The sequence below is a fragment of the Staurois parvus genome, unplaced genomic scaffold (genome assembly GCF_062004578.1).
Source record: "Staurois parvus isolate SC_StPar_1 unplaced genomic scaffold, SC_StPar_1.0 ptg000551l, whole genome shotgun sequence".
NCBI classification, from domain to species: Eukaryota; Metazoa; Chordata; class Amphibia; order Anura; family Ranidae; genus Staurois; species Staurois parvus.
In genome coordinates this window covers 1,022,885-1,042,693 of record NW_028318347.1, presented here as the reverse complement: position 1 = coordinate 1,042,693, position 19,809 = coordinate 1,022,885, and the positions used below count along the sequence as shown (strand labels likewise).

The 19,809-nt window shown below is 44.8% G+C and overlaps 1 protein-coding gene across 1 annotated transcript in view; it reads left to right on the top strand.

Annotated features, from left to right (window-relative positions):
- Positions 1–19,809, top strand: part of LOC149451036 (uncharacterized) — a 71,311-nt gene that overhangs the window by 14,193 nt on the left and 37,309 nt on the right. Inside the window, exons 2-3 of the mRNA XM_089691120.1 lie at positions 9,082–9,520; positions 12,853–12,859. Coding sequence (XP_089547246.1) covers positions 9,082–9,520; positions 12,853–12,859 — 446 coding nt within the window. The remainder of the gene's footprint in view (positions 1–9,081; positions 9,521–12,852; positions 12,860–19,809) is intronic.

The window sequence follows — 19,809 nt, the reverse complement described above, 5'->3', positions numbered from 1 at the left end:
GGCAGTACAGACTCTGAGTGTAGCAGGACACCCCCTTATCACTTCATGGGCTCCTCCTTTAGGTACACTGAGCCTGGATATGGCCCTGGGAGTGATACTGCCAACACAACACATTCTCATTCTTTCGTGCTGGAGCATAACTTCTGGGATGGTAGCTCCCTGACTCGTGAGTGCTTGTTCCTGGCTTTGGTGAAGGCTTTCTCTGCACTGGCAAGGCTCCTCAGGATTTGGCAGATCCAAGCAGTTCCTCTACTATGGTGTACCGTTCCACCAGTAGGTCCACCACTAATGGTTCTTCATGGCTGACCCAGTGCTGAAGTTCACTAATCAACACCCTCAAGTAGTCCATGATGACTCCATTCACAATCTGAGGTCTTGTCAGCTTTTCTAGCTGAAACCACTTCATGGTAAGTTGCAATTCCATTTGGGAACATGGTGACTGGCTGGTCCGATACCTCCAACAACGTATTCTGTGTGCCTGGACAGCAACAGTCACTCCCAGGCAGGCCAAAATCTCTTCATTTAGCATTGCATAATCCTTGGCATCAGCTAGTGGCAGGTCATAGTAGGCTTTTTGCATCTCCCTTGACAGGAATGGGGGTTTGCCCATTGGTTCTGAAGTCACTCCTCTCTCGGCCATGCATTCAAGTTTTATCAGGAATCATCACAGGGAGTAAGCTTTTGCTGGAAATGGCTGACCCTCCTCATCACTGGATTGCTAGGGCAGCAACAATATTCAGATGCTCCACTACAGTGACCAACTGGGTCTGCACAGACTTCCTCCAACTTATAATTTCATTATTTATCATTGTATGCAGAAATTTATTTTTGCTGTAGTGATTCTTTGGGGGTTTTGTCAAATGCTTTTTTGGTGGGCCGTATTATGTATTTCCATTATTTTTGGGGTAGAAACATATTTAGCCCTTAGAACTATCAAGGCTCACATGTCTGCCCTGTCTGTCCTCTTTCAACATTCTCTTGCTGCTAATTCAGTAATATGTACCGTCACCCAAGAAGTTTGACATTCTCGCCCCCCCATTTAGCCCTATTCCAATTGCAGTAGCTAAAGTGGTTCAAAAGCTACAGGTAAGTAGACGCCGGTTTGTTATTTTAAAAATCAGTTATTCTTTCCAATGTCTTTACAGCTAGTATTGTTGATGTTACAAAGATCCACATTCTGAACCTATTTGTGACATATTTATGACATTGTTATCCCACAAGGTGATCTTACTTGTGGCCGCCACAATAAAGTTGTTTTGAGACCAAGGATCTCCTTTTTTTTTTATTCAAACTGGTCTCTGCTTTTCACCTTAATGGACAGATTGCATTCCCTTCCCTGTGTCTAATGGTACTTCACCTCGAGCAGACATCTCCCCATTGTCTGGATATGGTGGAGATGGTTGGGGTTTACCTATCGGCCACTGCTTTTTTTTTTTTTCCCCTGTTTTTGTTATTTGAGAAGGTCCTGAAAGAGGTTCTCTGTGTTCCAGATCCACTATTTCTAAGTGGATTTGATAGGTTCCAAATGGATTCAGCAGATAGTTTTACAATTGATTTGTATAGATTTTATAGGTCACATTGAAGGTGGAAAAAGTTCTGAGATGATTTGTATGTCTAATTTTTTTTCAGCGCAGAAGCCTGACATTTTAACAGGGGTTGTGTAGACTTTTTGTATCCATTGTATATGTTATGCCGCCTGGCAGAGTCTCTAGCAGCCCACCGCACGGACGCTCTCAGGGCGCGGAGTCTAAGTCCCAGCCTGCTGTTCACCAGGGCCCCTGATGGTGGGGATGGACTTGGTGCAGACTGAGACCAGGTCGCGACCCCCGAGTGCGTCCTGCGGTGGTAGAGAATACTGACAGGGGAGTGCAGGAACGGAATCTACTTTGGAAGAGGCAGACAGATACACTGGTCTGATCCAAACCGGATGGATGGATGGATGGTCGGGTACGGTATGCGTGGTCAGACAGGCCGGGTCGGTATTATACGGGCAGCGAGGTACAGAGGAGCGAGCTAAGAATGGTCAGGTCACAAGCCAGGTTCAGCAGGATGCGGGCAAATACAGTACCAGGGATCAGACAGAAGAGTAGTCAGGCAAGCCAGGGGTTAAACAGGAGAAGAGCAGGATCAGGAACAAGCAGAGGTCGGCAACGGAGTATACAGCACACAGGAACAGGATACAGGATACAAGATACAAGACCAAAGGGCAACTAACATACCTGTTCCTACGTTTAAATAGCCCGCCTCCCGCTGTCATTGGTGTCAGACGCGCGTCCGTGATACCGAGTGCGCATGCGCGAACCCCGCCGCTGCCATGCGCGGCCAGGTCCTACCGCCCGCCGGGTAGAGAGAGTTGGTGTTCTGCGCATGCGCCGCCCGACGCGATGCCGCAGAACACCTGGATCCTGACAGATAGGCGGCTTCACAGCCACTTGTATCACTTCCACATGACAGCCGACATTCGGATTTACTAAAGTCCTCACACTCCCGGCTGTATAGCGGTGGGCAGTGTGGGGGGAAATAACACGTCTGCAGCATTGTTAAAGATCTGAATCCCCAGCAAGTGGCTGCAGGTTCATATTTTACCACCCCCCTATCCTGGCACCCTAAGATGGTTGCCTAAGCCTCCTTAAGGTGGTCATTGGATTTTGGGACCTGTATGTGGCAAGGCTGCCAGAAAGTCTGTCACTTGTGGTGTCCTCATACTGGGGAGAAGTAGCAGAATGTGTTTTGGGGTGTAATTCCACATCTCCCCATGGCGTGTGCCAGAAATAGCTCATTAAATGACAACTTGGTGTAAATAGATTTTGTTTTTCATTTTCCAATAACTTATGGCAATAACTGTAAATGTTCCATGGACACAACATGCCTCTCAGCACATACCTTGGGATGTATCCTTCCCATAAAGGGGACATTTGGGGATGTTTGTAAGGTCCGGGCATTTTACTGCCTCAAGAAATGTGATCGGCAGTCAGAAAGTAACAGCGACGTAAAAGCTGCATAAATTCCATTCTATATCCCATAGTTTGTAGACGCCATAACTTCACACAGACCAATCAATATCCACGGATTCAGCTATGCTTCTACCAAAGACACGGAGCAGAATACACGTTGTACTACATGTACAGTTGCAACAAAAAGTATGTGAACCCCTTGGGATTACGTGGAGTTTTGCATGAATTGGGCATAAAATGTGCTCTGAACATCATCTAAGTCACAACAATAGAAGAACACAGTCTGCTGAACATAATACTACACAAACATTAGATGTCGCCATGGTTTAATTGCACATAACATGTAAACATTCACAGTGCAGGGAGGAAAAAGTATGTGATGCCCTAGCTTAATGACTTCTCCCAGAGCTAATTGGAGCCAGGAGTGAGCCAACCTTGACTCCAATCAGTGTAATGATATTGGATGTGTTGCTGACAGCTGTCCTGCCCTTAAAAAACACACACCTGTTTTGGGTTTACTGGTTTCAAGAAGCACTGTCTGATGTGAACCATGCCTCGCAGAAAAGAGCTCTCAGAAGACCTACGATCAAGAATTGTTGACTTGCATGAAGCTGGAAAGGGTTACAAAAGTATCTCCTTGAGCCTTGATGTTCATGTGTCCACGGTAAGACAAACTGTCTACAAATAGAGAAAGTTTAGCACTGTTGCTACTCTCCCTAGGCGTGGTCGTCCTGTAAAAATGACTGCAAGAGCACAGTGCAGAATGCTGCATGAGGTAAAGAAGAATCCCAGAGTGTCAGCTAAAGACCTACAGAAATCTCTGGCACATGCTAACATTTTTGTTGACACATCTACAATAAGGAAAACATGAAAAAAGAATGGAGTACATGGGAGGACACCACGGAGGAAGCCATTGCTGTCCAAAAACAATATTGCAGCACGTTTGAAGTTTGCAAAAGAGCACCTGGATGTTCCACAGCACTACTGGCAGGATATACTGTGGACAGATGAAACCAAGATTGAGTTGTATGGGAAGAACACCCAACACTATGTGTGGAGAAAAAAAGGCACAGCACACCAACATCAAAACCTCATCCCCACTGTAAAACATGGCGGAGGGAGCATCATGGTTTGGGGCTGCTTTGCTGCCTCAGGGCCCGGACGGATTGTTGTCATTGATGGGAAAATGAATTCCAGAGTTTATCAAGACATTTTGCAGGAAAACGTACGACCATCTGTCCACCAACTGAAGCTCCGCAGAGGATGGGTGATGCAACAGGACAATGACCCAAAGCATACAAGTAATTCAACAAAACAATGGCTGCAACAGCACAGAATACACCTTCTGGAGTGGCCCAGTCAGAGTCCTGACCTCAACCCGATTGAAATGCTGTGGCATGACCTTAAGAGAGCGATTCACACCAGACATCCCAAGAATATTGCTACACTGAAACAGTTTTGTGAAGAGGAGTGGTCCAAAATGACTCCAGATCGTTGTGCAGGTCTGATCTGCAACTACAGGAAACGTTTGGTTGAGGTTATTGCTGCCAAAGGAGGGTCAACCAGTTATTAAGTCCAAAGGTTCACATACTTTTTCCTCCCTGCACTGTGAATGTTTACATGTTATGTGCAATTAAACCATGGCAACATCTAATGTTTGTGTAGTATTATGTTCAGCAGACTGTGTTCTTCTATTGTTGTGACTTAGATGACGTTCAGAGCACATTTTATGCCCAATTCATGCAAAACTCCACGGAATCCCAAGGGGTTCACATACTTTTTCTTGCAACTGTATGAAGAAATCTGATTTTATGGGATATGTTTTATAACAAAGTAGAAGATATCATTTGTTTTCATAATTAAAAAATAACCCCCCCCCCCCAGTGGTGATCAAATATCACCAATAGAAAGCACTATTTGTATCAGTGAAACTTGTGTGCAGTGTAGCATGACCGCACAATTGTCAGTTAAAGTAGTGCAGTGCTGAACAGCAAAAAAATGCCCTGGTTATGAAGGGGGTAAAACATTCCGGAGCTGAAGTAGGTAATACATCTTCCTGTCATTGTACAGTTTGGTTTCATTTGTTAGTAAAATGCAGTCCTCCTCATTCCCTGGGTGCATTCACATGTAAATAGGGAAACCAATATGGTCGCTGTGCTCGGACATCCGTCCCCACGTGACCGGTCCGGATAAACGCATGTGAGTGGAAACAGTTTGCTATATGGAGTGTCATAAATAAATGGTATTACACTATGGGAAGCTCTGTTTGTGTCCTATATGACGTTTGAGAGGAGGTGGAGAGGAGGTCCTGTGATTCCTTACTGAGCTGCTTGGAAGCAAAGGATTACCTGGAGGAGAGTTATAGCCTTGTGGCCCTTTGCGGGTTGAGTTGGGGAGGTGAGCAGGCATTGCTGCCATTGGAGGATTTCTTCCCTTTCTTTTTTATGAGCACTAGAAGTGAAGAACACTGAGTGTCGTTTTCACCTTATTGCATGGACTGTGTTTGTTCATTTATGGACACATTTTCATATCTAAACATCACAAGTTTTAGTGGATTTTTTATGTAATAGTTTATTATATGGTTTTTTCACAATTAATCACTTATGTTTGATTGAGATTCACTATTTATGAATTTTTTATATTCTGTTAGGTTGTCACATTGATTATTGGAATTATCACATATATATATATATATATTATTTAACACAGGTTTTAGATAATTTTATCACTGTTTAGTCGCATTATCATGGATTTTCTATTTTTTATTAATGTTTGATTTGAAGAAATAATTTATGGGCAAGGAAAGATTTTTTTATTTTTATTTTTATTTTTATTTTGGTTTTCTATTGCACTGTGTGCGTATTTAGGGATTCATTCTAGCGCTTCACTATTTTTGTGTTTGATATTTTATCACCTATTGGTTAAGGCAGAGTGATAGCAGCTGTTAGGATAGGGACTCATCCATACTTAGCGCAGGAGGATATTCCCATTCAATAGACAGGAAGTGATGTTAGGCACAGACAGGAAGTGATGTTAGGCACAGAAAGTAAGGGATGTCAGGTTCAGACAGGAAGTGATGTCAGGCACAGAAAGGAAGGGATGTGAATCACAGACAGGAAGTGAGGTCCAGCACGGGTAGGAAATGATGTCAGGCACGGAAGGAAAGTGATGTCAGGCACAGGCAGGAAATAATGTCAGGTACAGACAGGAAGTGAGGTCCAGCACAGGAAGGAAGTGATGTCAGGCACAGACAGGAAGTGATGTCAGTCACAAACAGGAAGTGTTGTCAGGCACAGACAGGCAGTGAGGTCAGGCACAGACAGGAAGTGTCCTCGGGCACACACAGGAAGTGATGTAAGGCACAGACGGGAAGTGATGTCGGACACAGATGGGAAGTGATGTCAGGCACAGACAGGAAGTAATGTCAGGCACAGACAGGAATGAGGTCAGGCACAGACAGGAAGTGATGTCAGGCACAGACAGGAAGTGTCCTCAGGCACAGACAGGAATGAGATCAGGCACAGATGAGAAGTGATGTCGGGCACAGATGGGAAGTGAGGTCAGGCACAGACAGGAAGTGAGGTTAGTCACAGACAGGAAGTGACTTCAGGTACAGACAGGAAGTGATGTCAGGCCCAGACAGGAAGTGAGGTCAGGCACAGAGAGGAAGTGATGTTGGGGACAGACAGGAAGTGATGTTGGGCACAGACAGGAAGTGACATCAGGCACAGACAGGAAGTGATGTCAGGCACAGACAGGAAGTGATGTCAGGCACAGACAGGAAGTGATGTCAGGCACAGACAGGAAGTGATGTCTTTATTTTGTGACATTCATGCATTTGTAATTTTCATCTTGCCGTGGTCCGTTAATAAATCATATGCCATTCACTGAGGGGATCTCTGTACCCCATAGATCATTTTGCGCACTGTTACAGCTAGGGTTTTTTGCACTTCCACTCTTTATAGGGAGATAGTGTATACAGTAAATCCCCTGGGGTCTGTGGCATAGCTAGTAACCGGTATTGGGGTTCTGTGTATTGAGACTTCTCTGTCTCCTCCTTACTATGTGGTAGATCGCGGATCCACGGCAAAATGGCGCTGCCGTGCTCGCGCATGCGCAGTGCGTGTTTTTCTCCGGGAAAATGGCCGCGGTTTATTGCGCATGTGCCAATTCCCCTATTTCTGACACTGGCGTCGGTCACGCTCCTGTACAGTCTCCCCTCTGATGATGTGCCTTTAGCACGAAAGGCCTTAGGAGGAACTGTGCAGAGCGTGACGTCATTCCACCGCCGGAGCCACGAGGAGGCCCGGCGGTCATCACTACTGGGGTCAGTATTGCTGTATTTATCCTTTACATGATGTACAACATGCATACTGCCCTGCTGTTTTTATAAATAAACATTAGTGTTTGGACATACTACACTATTTTGGGCATCTGTTTTCTGGGGCTCCTGTCTGGAGCTTACACTCCCATAGAGAAAGCACTTTGCCATCCTGAGAGGAGGTTTTTCCTGAAGCACCTGGCTGACCTTAAGGGGACCCCCTGGACCTGTTATAGGAGTCTGTGATGACCTACCATGAGGGAGATGCCTGGCTGCCTGGTTTCTGATGTACCCATTGCCTGTGATGCATAATCACACATGCGCATAACCCATGCGTTTCCGGTGAGTGCGCATTTCTGTTATTCTGACAGAGTGGAGGCCGTGGGAATCCGTATTTCTACAGTATATCATTGTAATACCAGTTTATCACCTTATTGACTTTTCATCTTTTTAAGCGCTGCACTCTATTATTTTGAGATTGATTGTTTATGTTTAAGGCATTATGGTTGCCTAAAGTGTTCCAGCTGCTGACATTTATTAGAGCGCTCACTATATATTTTATATTTACCAGTATTATAATGTTGGTATGCAATATTCCTCGGGTGTGCCTCTTGGTCTCAATAGAGGAGGAATTATTTACACCTCCTCCTATTACAAGTCATAGAGCAATAGTGAGGCTGCTTGACCATAAAAAATATTCTGATCTTGGCTATCATCTCAAACTCCCAGCAGACAACAGTGGATTGAGAAGGTGAACTCCACACTAACATGTGAAAAATGAACTCTCCAACATTGTAATTCCCCCAGGAGATGTATGTCTGGCAGAACTGGCTGGATACTCCTTGCTCACTCCTGGTTAGTTCTTCATAGGCTTTTAAAATCTTATCTCTTTTAGCCCCATAGAAGGAGAACGGCCAGTTGTATCCTACTGAATGGTAACTACATTGGAGACCCATACTTGGGGCATGATCCTGTAGACACGGGCCCCATTGATCATTGTCAGCTATCTATGTATGTACTGGGGGGAGTTACTTGCCGTGTACAGCTGAATTGTTCTAGGTTGTTTCTTCTTTTCTCTGTTCATTTGTTTATAAAAGGTAAAAGTGACACCATAGACAAAGCAAGTTATTGTTCTGTATAATCTGTAACAGTGCCACAACCGCCTATACGTGAGAATGTATGACTCCATTGTCTGGGCTGAATGTTGGGAATACTGTGCGCACTTAGAAACTTTCTTAATCAAATCTATTTGATTAAAAAAATACTGTAGATAATGCTGTACATATTCTTTCTATTCATAAGATATATTTAGTAATGAACATTAAAAATAGAAAGCAAGTTTATGGAGCCCTTTATATAGAATTCTATCTTTTTTCTTTCTCTACAGGTAGATTGATGAACCAAGTTTGTGGGACATGTTGGTCTTCATGAATACAGCTGAGTCACATGGAAAATAAAACACATGGATGTCTTAATTGACTGAAAGTCTTTACTGCAGTTCACTGGAGGATTCACACGGGATACAAGTCATATCTGTGTTCTAAAAGTCATGGTTTGGATCCTCTTCCACATTGATCCAGCAGGAGAAAAGTAATTTCAGTGTTCTGGAAGTGACAATGGCTTTACAATAAAGTCCAACCCCAGTATACATAAGAGGAGTCATTTCAAACTACTTGTTTGTAGATTTTACAATGGAGAGAAAATATATCACACAGCAGAAGGCTTGCAAGGGAGAGAAGCCATATCCTTGTTCTGAATGTGACAAAACGTTTACAAGCAAGAGAGTCCTTATAATACACCAAAGAGTTCACACTGGAGAGAAGCCATATCAGTGTTCTGAATGTGATAAAGCTTTTACACGGAAGTCATATCTTAACACACACCAGAGGATTCACACTGGAGAGAAGCCATATCAGTGTTCTGAATGTGATAAAGCTTTTACACAGAAGTCAGATCTTATCACACACCAGATGATTCACACTGGAGAGAAGCCATATCAGTGTTCTGAATGTGATAAAGCTTTTACACGGAAGTCACATCTTATCACACACCAAAGGAGTCACACTGGAGAGAAGCCATATCAGTGTTCTGAATGTGATAAAGCTTTTACAGGAAAGTCAGATCTTATCAGACACCAGAGGATTCACACTGGAGAGAAGTCATATCAGTGTTCTGAATGTGATAAAGCTTTTACACAGAAGTCACATCTTATCAGACACCAGAGGATTCACACTGGAGAGAAGCCATTTTAATGCTCTCAATGTGACAACTTTTACAGTTAATGCCGGTCTAATCTATCACCGGAGGATAGATTAAATTCTGGAAAAAAGGAATATTAAAGAAGTTTCAGGTGTCACAAGTTAGTTTCACATCGCCAATGTCATCCCACAAGCTAGAGAAGAAGGGAGAAGATAAAATGTTACTTTAAAAGAAACAAACTAAAATCTGAGCAAACTGGAATGTAATGATTGGATGAACTGAGTTTAGTGCTTATCTCCATCAATACACAACTAGAAGGGATTTGAATATTTTATCTTTTGACAATTTTTTTAAATATAAGCATCAATAACTGAACAGCTTCCCTCATGATTCTCATTCTTTATCTTTTTTATGGAGCTTTGAATGAACATGCAATGCATTTTCATGATTCACCAACTGAGTTGTGTTTCCAAGCATTTTCTTCATTTCTGGATCCTGAGGTAATACATGACCAACACTGCCTCAGTACCAGAGACTAGGATGGGTTCAATTGTCATCTTACCAAGTCTCTGAAGCCTCAGTGGGAGAGTCCATTCCAGGTTCTTCTGACTATTGATACATGATCAGCCAGGCTTGAGGTCTCCAGCTAAGCCCACCTTGTCCACTCCTCCCATTACATGTTCCATCTACTCTCCCATTATCAATGCCTTCTTTCCACATTTCATCTCCTCTCATTATTATTATACAGGATTTATCTGGCGCCAACAGTTTGCTCAGCGCTTTCAATATAATGGGAGACAATACAGTTCAATACAAGAGGGATAGGAGTGCCCTGCTCCTTAGAACTTACAATCTAGGAGGGAGGGGCTAGTGGTACAAAAGGTAGTAACTGTGGGGAATGGACTGGTAGGAAGAATATAAGATTCCATTATTAGCTGAGGGCTTCCCTGAAGAGATAAGTTTTCAGAGATTGCCTAAAAGTGAGTAGAGTAGGCAGTAGTCTGATAAATTGGGGTAGAGAGTTCCAGAGGATGAGGGAAGCTCTGGAGATGAGCACGGGAGGAGACAAGGGAGCTAGAGAGCAGGAGGTCGTGCGAGGAGTGGAGAGTACGGTTTGGGTGATATTTGGAGACAAGATTGGTGATGTAATTTGAGGCGGAGTTATAAATGGCTTTATATGTTATTGTTAATGTTTTGAATTTTATCCATTGAGCAATGGGAAGCCAGTGAAGGGATTGGCAGAGAGGGGTGGAGGACACTGAGCAGAGGTCAGTGGAGGGATTGGCAGAGGGGGGTGGAGGACACTGAGTGGAGGCCAGTGGAGGGATTGGCAGAGGGGGACAGAGGACACTGAATGGAGGCCAGTGGAGGGATTGGCAGAGGGGGGTGAAGGACACTGAATGCACTCCAGTGGAGGGATTGGCAGAGAGGGGTGGCTGATACAGAATGGTTAGTAAGGTGGATGAATCTGGTAGCAGCATTCATGATAGACTGAAGAGGGGATAGCCTGCGATGAGGTCGGACAATGAGGAGGGAGTTACAATAGTCAAGGTGAGATATAACAAGGGAGTGAATAAGTTGCTTAGTGGTTTCCAAGGTTAAAAACGGCTGTATCATGGAGATGTTGAGGAGGTGAAGTCTACAAAATTTGGACAGTGATTGGATTTGGGACTGAAAGGACAGATGGGAGTCTAGGATTACACCTAGTACCCTGGCATGAGGGGAGGGACTGATGATTGTGTTATTGATCTTGATGGAGAAGTCAGTGGAGGTGGCACGGGCTGGAGGGAATACTAAGAGCTCAGTTTTGGAAAGATTGAGTTTGAGGAAGTGGAGTGACATCCATGCCGATATGTCACTTAGTAGGGTAGTAACGCGAGAGGAGACTAAAGGGGTGATGTGAGGAGGAGACTGAAGGGGTGAGGTGAGGGGTAGAAAGATAGATTTGTGTGTCATCAGCATAGAGATGGTACTTAAAGCCATGGGAGTTTATCAAGTGACCAAGGGAGGAGGTGTAGATGGAGAAGAGTAGGGGTCCAAGGATGGAACCTTGTTGGACACCTACAAAAAGAGGGAGTGAAGAGGAGGCGGCAGAGGTCAAGTAGTAAGATATGGAGTAATGGCCATTGGTTGGGATGAGTAGGGAGTAGTGGCCATTGGTTGGGATGAGTACGGAGTAGTGGCCATTGGTTGGGATGAGTACGGAGTAGTGGCCATTGGTTGGGATGAGTACGGAGTAGTGGCCATTGGTTGGGATGAGTACGGAGTAGTGGCCATTGGTTGGGATGAGTACGGAGTAGTGGCCATTGGTTGGGATGAGTACGGAGTAGTGGCCATTGGTTGGGATGAGTACGGAGTAGTGGCCATTGGTTGGGATGAGTACGGAGTAGTGGCCATTGGTTGGGATGAGTACGGAGCAGTGGCCATTGGTTGGGATTAGTATGGAGCAGTGGCCATTGGTTGGGATGAGTACGGAGTAGTGGCCATTGGTTGGGATGAGTACGGAGTAGTGGCCATTGGTTGGGATGAGTACGGAGTAGTGGCCATTGGTTGGGATGAGTACGGAGTAGTGGCCATTGGTTGGGATGAGTACGGAGTAGTGGCCGTTGGTTGGGATGAGTACGGAGTAGTGGCCGTTGGTTGGGATGAGTACGGAGTAGTGGCCGTTGGTTGGGATGAGTACGGAGTAGTGGCCATTGGTTGGGATGAGTACGGAGTAGTGGCCATTGGTTTTAGCAGTTAGTAGATCATTAGTGAGTTTTAGTAGGGCAGTGTCAGTGGAGTGTAGTGAGGGAAAGCCAGACTGTAAAGGGTCAAGAAGGTTGTTGTCAGTGAGGTGGGAGCTCAGGGGATTGTAGACTAAGTGTTCTAAGAGTATAGATGTAAATGAGAGCAGGAAGATGGGTCTTAAGTTGTTCAGGTTGGTGGGGTCCAGGGAGGGCTTGTTAAGTATGGGAGTGATGTGCGCATGCTTTAGAGGGGAGGGGAAGGCACCAGTAGAGAGGGAGAGATTGAATATGTGAGTGAGGGAGCATAGGATGGAAGAAGGTACTGGGTGGAGGATGTAGGATATCATCTCATGGGTGACAACCTTTCAGGCAGGTCTGCGGCTGTGACACCAGCTAGAAAGAAGTCTCTGTTCAGTGAGAAAACAACATCCCAAGCTGATGCAGGCCTTCCAATACTGAGTTACTGCTGATTTAGGGGATGTATTCAGCAGTAAAACGTAAGCCCAGCTGGCCACTTGTGTTCCATGTGGTTCTGCCAAATGGGATTCCATCAGGTGAAGATCAGAAATCCTTGTTCCATGTTTTCTCTTTCCAGCTATTACTCCTCTCCATAGACTAATCACACAATACAACTGCCAGAGATCTGAACTTACAAAGTGCTGAGTGTGCGGTCATATTCCTACCACTTCTTCCGGGGGACTGACATTCCTCTGATTGGGGTTCACAATAATCACTCTGAGTGCACACATCTCTTTTTGGTGTGAAGTTTGTAAAGAAAACTTCTTCTCCCTGGAAATATTACAACGTTGGCACCAAAGTGTAACTATGGGCAAAATCAATAATGACATTAATAATGAAATCTGTCATTAGCAGAGCAGGTTTTGTTTTTCCGAGTCTCCTATTGTATTATATTTTGTTGTCCCTCCCAGTAGATTGATTTTTTTTGTACTTCCTGTAGAAGACCAAGTCTTTTGGGAAAAATGGCAGTTGGAGGGGTTGGGGCAAATCCTATAACACTGCTGGTGGTGCTCACAACTGTCAGTTGTCATTCATATGGGGGGTTGGACCTTATAGAGAACCTGTTGTTGTAACTGCTGTAGAAGCGTTAGCTGAAGTTGGGCTTTACTTGTTGTGTGTCTTACTTATAATCTATCTAAGACTTCCCTGTACAGGGTGACAACGCTGCTGTGTAATGTTCCTGCAGAATGATCAGGGTTGTCACCCTGTTACAGAAGGTGGGAAAATAACAGATCTACAGACAGGACCAACAGCTGATACAACTATGTTGCAGAGGGAACTCTGGGAATGCTAATGACAGATTGCATTACACATTCAGTTAGCAGACTTCCTGCTGTTGGTCTGATGTTTGAATTGTGTTCTGATATTTACTGTCCTGCTGTAAAAGGTGTAAATGATCGCCCGCATGTTTCCTGTAGTAGCAGGGACTACAAACTCCTATCAGGAATAGTAGGATGGGTACCTACCCAAGGGGGTCACCTTTTTGGATTTGGGGGAAACATTTCACATGGTTTCTTTCCATTAATGACACCGACAAGGGGAGTCTCACTTCACTAACAATAGGAGAGCCAATCACAGGCCAGTAACATTTCATGGTGTCTCAATGTATTGCAGAGTGTTTAATCCCCATTGGTCCAATGGATTCCTAGTCCTCCCAGATACATTGCTTCTTGTGTGGAAGGAGCGCCCTAAAATGGCTTCCCTTCAATTCCACCCATAGCTGTACTTTAGGTTATGTTGCCCCTCCCCCATATCTGTAAGGGAAAGCCTCAATTTCTCCCAATACTCCCCTGGCCTTCCAGTGAGAAGAAACATTTTCTCTGGAGTGGAGATGTTTTATGCAGTGAGCCCTTCATAGACGGGATGGGGAATCTAAGTAATGTAAGATAAGTAAGATGAACCGGTGTACTGGAGTCATGGATCAGATAACCAATGACACCATTGATGGTATAGCAGAGCTGACAGCAGAAGTGGCTCCATCACCTAAGGTGGTGTCACAGAACTGCATGGTGGCTGACTATCTCTCAGAAGATCAAGGCGGAGTCTACAAACTGGTGTCAGAGAGTGTTGTACATTTATATTAGATCATGAGGATCTCAGAAGGAGATTTCTACACAAGGTAAAGGAGTTCCAACAGTCACCTGGGTGGGGGAAGTGGGATCCATTTTCTTGGATGGGTTTAGTTGGAACTTGGTTGAGTAATATGGTGGCTTTGTGTCTTAGGCCATTAGTTGCTACTATAGATTTGATGATAATTGTATACATTGTTTCTGTTGTGTCTCTTGATGAGTTGATTTTGCTTTTTTATGCACATGATTACATTCACACTGTTAGGCCAGAAGATTACTTTAAACCCGCAAACATGTTTTATTTTCTGAAGCAAAGACCCTGGAGAATATAATGATGGTGGTTGCCATTTTCTATGTCACAGCTGTTTGGCAAATGCACATTTTCTGTAAAAAAACCCACTAAAGATCATTTTAATACACAAAAAGCACAATATATGACCCAATTTGTTTGATGAAATATAAAATATTGTGTTGGCATCAAGTATATTATTATTATTATTATTATTATTATTACATCGAGTTTATATAGCGCCAAAGGGTTTGCTCAGCGCTGTACAATAGAGGGGGGGACAATACATGAAACAGTACAGCAACAACAAACAGCACACGAGGGGTTACAGGGCCCTACTCTTTCGAGCTTACAATCTAGGAGGGAGGGGGTAGTGGTACAGGAGCAAGTGGCTGTGGGGGATGGAGTGGTAGGAGGAATGAAGGAGGATGGCTGTTAGGTGAGGGTGGGGTAGGCTTCCCTGAAGAGGTGGGTTTTCAGGGAGCACCTGAAGGTGAGCAGGGAAGGCGACAATCTGATGGATTGGGGTAGTGAGTTCCAGAGGAGGGGGGAGGACCTGGAGAAGTCTTGCAGTCGTGCGTGGGAGGAGACCAGGGAGCAAGACAGAAGGAGGTCCTGTGAGGAGCGAAGGGTACGGGTAGGGTGGTTTTAAAGTATATACTGTAGATACTTTAAAAATTGTGTGTATTTGTGAAATGGTGACAAACTTCAGTACCAGAAATTGTCCATAGGTGACGCTTTAAAAGCCTTTACAGGTCATCAGTTTATATAGTGAACCATGAATGATGGCCCTAGAGTTATTCCTCTCCCTCTGGTGTGTGCAGAGATATGTACAATGTGTAGTGTGATTGATGTTTTCCTACATAACCGCACCCAACCCTTGCAATTGGTCATGTATACGGGAACTGGGGGCTTTAAAATGTGTTTTTGTGTGTTTTTTCATTTACAGTGTGTTACTTTACACTTTTCTTTCTCTGAACTTTATTATTGCCATATAGGGGGTTAATAGCCTCGCATGTGATAACATATTGCTGGTCACAGATCCTCTTTAAAGAAACACAAGAGGTCTATCAGACCCCTAGGGGGTTTATTTCTTAAAGCTCGAGAGTCCAAAATCAGACTCACTTCTGCATAGAAACCAATCAGCTTCCAGGTTTCATTGCCAAAGCTTCATTGAACAAGCTGAGGTTAGAAGCTGATTGGTTTCTATGCAGAAGGGAGTCTGATTTTGGACTCTCCAGCTTTAGTAAATAAACCCCCTAATGTCACCTCTGGACCCCAAAAAAGATGGTCAAGCACAGATCATGTTTGATCAGCTCCTTGAAGACACGAATGTACATCTGCCAAATCTGTATCTGAGTAGACCATAGAAGCAGCATTAGAAAGAAATGTGAGCATGGCTTCAGTCAGGCGATGGTCCTGGTGGTCATGGTCTTGTTCTCCTTCAGGTCCTCTCACCTTGTAGATGGTGACATGGACTTGTTGTGTGGGAATGAGCAGGAGGGGCTCGGGGTTCTCTTGTACCCAATCAGCTTGTTATGGATAAAAGATGAAAGTGTCTTCTAAAAGTTACAGGGATTTGGATGTTTAGAGGGTTACATAAGTGGGTGGGTCTGGTATTAATGAGGGGTGTGTCATCTGTTAAGTTTCTTAGCATCGATTATATAAATGGTATAAATAGATCCTTGAAATGTAAACAATCTATCTCTTTTTTTCTGTTGTTAAAGTGTCACATATATATGATGAATAAAGTTGGATGATATTTTCACCGCACAATACCGTGGTCTGGGTTCTTCTACAACATCCCCCCAAAAATGTCCTCTTCCAGTTCTAGGAGTCTGGTGGAATGGGACACAAGCTGATGGTATCTCTTAGGCCCCTTGTACATGGGGGGTCCGGCCCCTGTGGGTGCAATGCTGGCACTACAATACACCTGGTAGGCACAGGTACAGCGTCCAGCCCCGCTGCCTGCAGCCTGTCAAAGTCTACACTACAGCTGGACGGGGCTCAATGCTGCACCACGTTTACCTCGTGTTTAGGGCGCTTTGTGTTCAGGGAGAAATGGCCGCCATCCTGATCAGACAAAGCATAGAGCAGATGTAGGCCGGTGCAGTCTGCTTCTTCCCCTGTAGGTGGTGCCAACCAGAGTGACATCCCAGCCTGGAGAGGAAGTCGGGGGACACTTGGCTTCTCTGTGGTTTCCCGGTTCCTGGAGACGGCGTGGAATGAAGGGGTCCATGGAGTCCTGGGGACATTTTTATTTTGTATTTCCACCTTTTACACCAAATCATTTATTCCTGAAGATCACTAAACCCCAAATCTGATGTATTCTTTGATAGCAGACACCCTATATAATCCAATGTTGGGAGTTGTCATTTTCTATGTTACATGATATTAGCACAACAGTTTATGAAAGGCAACATTTCAGGAACAATATAGTAACGTTTATTTCTGAGCACATAAATGCAATTCATGACCTATTTTCTGGTGAAATATAAAAGATGAGGTTGTGCCGAGGAAATGGGATTCCCAACATGTCAAGCCGTAACACTGTGTGCACTTGGAACGCTTTAATAGCCCCTCCAGGTCATCAGTATAGAGTTACACAGGAGCACTGGTGCTCCAATCATTGCTCTCCCTCCGGCGTGTGCGCTGATATGTAACGTGTGTGGGGGTCACTGTGTTCCTATGTAGGCACCCCAATGTACATGTCCTGGTCTGTGTATAGGAGGTCCGCTGAGCTCCCTCTGTCCTTCCCAGTGACACCCATCATGGCAGCACATGGCTATGGTGTCAGGGGGAGGGGCACATCTTAATGGTGGGAATGATAGGCGACTTCACAGCCACTTGTATCACTTCCACATGACAGCCGACATTCGGATTTACTAAAGTCCTCACACTCCCGGCTGTATAGCGGTGGGGAGTGTGGGGGGAAATAACACGTCTGCAGCATTGTTAAAAATCTGAATCCCCAGCAAGTGGCTGCATGTTCATATTTTACCACCCCCCCATCCTGGCACCCTAAGATGGTTACCTAAGCCTCCTTAAGGTGGTCATTGGATTTTGGGACCTGTATGTGGCAAGGCTGCCAGAAAGTCTCTCACTTGTGGTGTCCTCATACTGGGGAGAAGTAGCAGAATGTGTTTTGGGGTGTAATTCCACATCTCCCCATGGCGTGTGCCAGAAATAGCTCATTAAATGACAACTTGGTGTAAATAGATTTTGTTTTTCATTTTCCAATAACTTATGGCAAAAGCTGTAAATGTTCCATGGACACAACATGCCTCTCAGCACATACCTTGGGATGTATCCTTCCCATAAAGGGGACATTTGGGGATGTTTGTAAGGTCCGGGCATTTTACTGCCTCAAGAAATGTGATCGGCAGTCAGAAAGTAACAGCGACGTAAAAGCTGCATAAATTCCATTCTATATCCCATAGTTTGTAGACGCCATAACTTCACACAGACCAATCAATATCCACGGATTCAGCTATGCTTCTACCAAAGACACGGAGCAGAATACACGTTGTACTACATGTATGAAGAAATCTGATTTTATGGGATAAGTTTTATAACAAAGTAGAAGATATCATTTGTTTTCATAATTAAAAAATAACCCCCCCCCCCCCCAGTGGTGATCAAATACCACCAAAGAAAGCTCTATTTATATCAGTAAAATGTGTGTACAGTGTAGCATGACCGCACAATTGTCAGTTAAAGTAGTGCAGTGCTGAACAGAAAATAAAAATTCCCTGGTCATGAAGGGGTAAAACATTCTGGAGCTGAAGTAGGTAATAAATCTTCCTGTCATCCTACAGTTTGGTTTCATTTTCTTACATTTCTCAGGATGCCGTTCTTCTGAGCTCCACAAGGTGGTGATCACACATATACAGAGACAGGAAGTGATGTCAGGCACAGACAGGAAGTGATGTCAGGCACAGACAGGAAATGAGGTAAGGCTCAGATGGGAAGCAATGTGGGGCACAGACAGGAAGTGATGTCAGGCACAGACAGGAAGTGAGGTCAGGTACAGGAAGTGACTTCAGGCACAGACGGGAAGTGACGTCAGGCACAGACATGAAAAGAGGTCGGGCACAGATGGGAAGTGAGGTCAGGCACAGACAGGAAGTGATGTCATGCACAGACAGGAAATGAGGTCAGGCACAGACGGGAAGTGAGGTCAGGCACAGATGGGAAGTGAGGTCAGGCACACACAGGAAGTGACAGCAGGCACAGACAGGAAGTGATGTCAGGCACAGACAGGAAGTGACGTCAGGCATAGACAGGAAGTGATGTCAGGCACAGACAGGAAGTGACGTCAGGCATAGACAGGAAGTGACATCAGGCACAGACAGGAAGCTCCATGTGGGAGGAATTATAGAGGAGACGTTGCTGGAAGTGTGAGCAGAGGAGGTAATGAGATTGTATTTGATCATATCTCCCATCACTCTCCCTTGTGTGACACCATATTTCTCTGTCCCTCTTTGCCCTGTAAATGTCCCTCTTTTCGGTGTGATGTACACACAGACATATGAACAGACAATAGAACGGCCCAAAGTCTTCATATGGCTCTCAGATTTCCCTCAGATTTCACATTATTTCCCGTATTGAAGTGAAAACTCGGATAGAAAAGTAATAGTGAGATCAGACATAAGTGGGTGTCACTGATCACATTGTCCCCAAACGTCACCCCAGATAAACGTTTTCCCGGTCAGGCTCCGGTCACACCAGGAACTGCACGTTTCTCATGACTCCCCACAGCCGGTTTCCTCCTGCTCATGGGCCAATCGCACTGCACTTTGTGAATGGGCCGCCGTCCTCTGGGACCTGGGAGGAGAGAGGGAGGAGGACAGTATGGGGCCCCAAGTACTCATCAGTGAGGGACACTCACTTCCAGAGACTCTCCGCTCTCATCTCGGACTTCACTTCTATAGAAGAAAGGAGGAAACTCCAAATTCTACTGGGAGAAGAGGAGCCAATGGGGGAAATAGCTGCACCACATGTGACACCATGCCACAGACTGAGAGGGACATGAATCACTGAGGACTTCATAATCCTTCCCATGGACCCCTCCCCCTTTATATTTCCCCTCTTCCCATACAAACTGCTTTGGCAATGCTACAATGTCCTTTGTTCCTGCCAATAAAGCTCATTGAATTGAGAGGGAAAGAGAAAGAAGGAAAGATGGTGTCACTAATCATGGTGGGACGCCTCATTTGCGGAGTTCCCG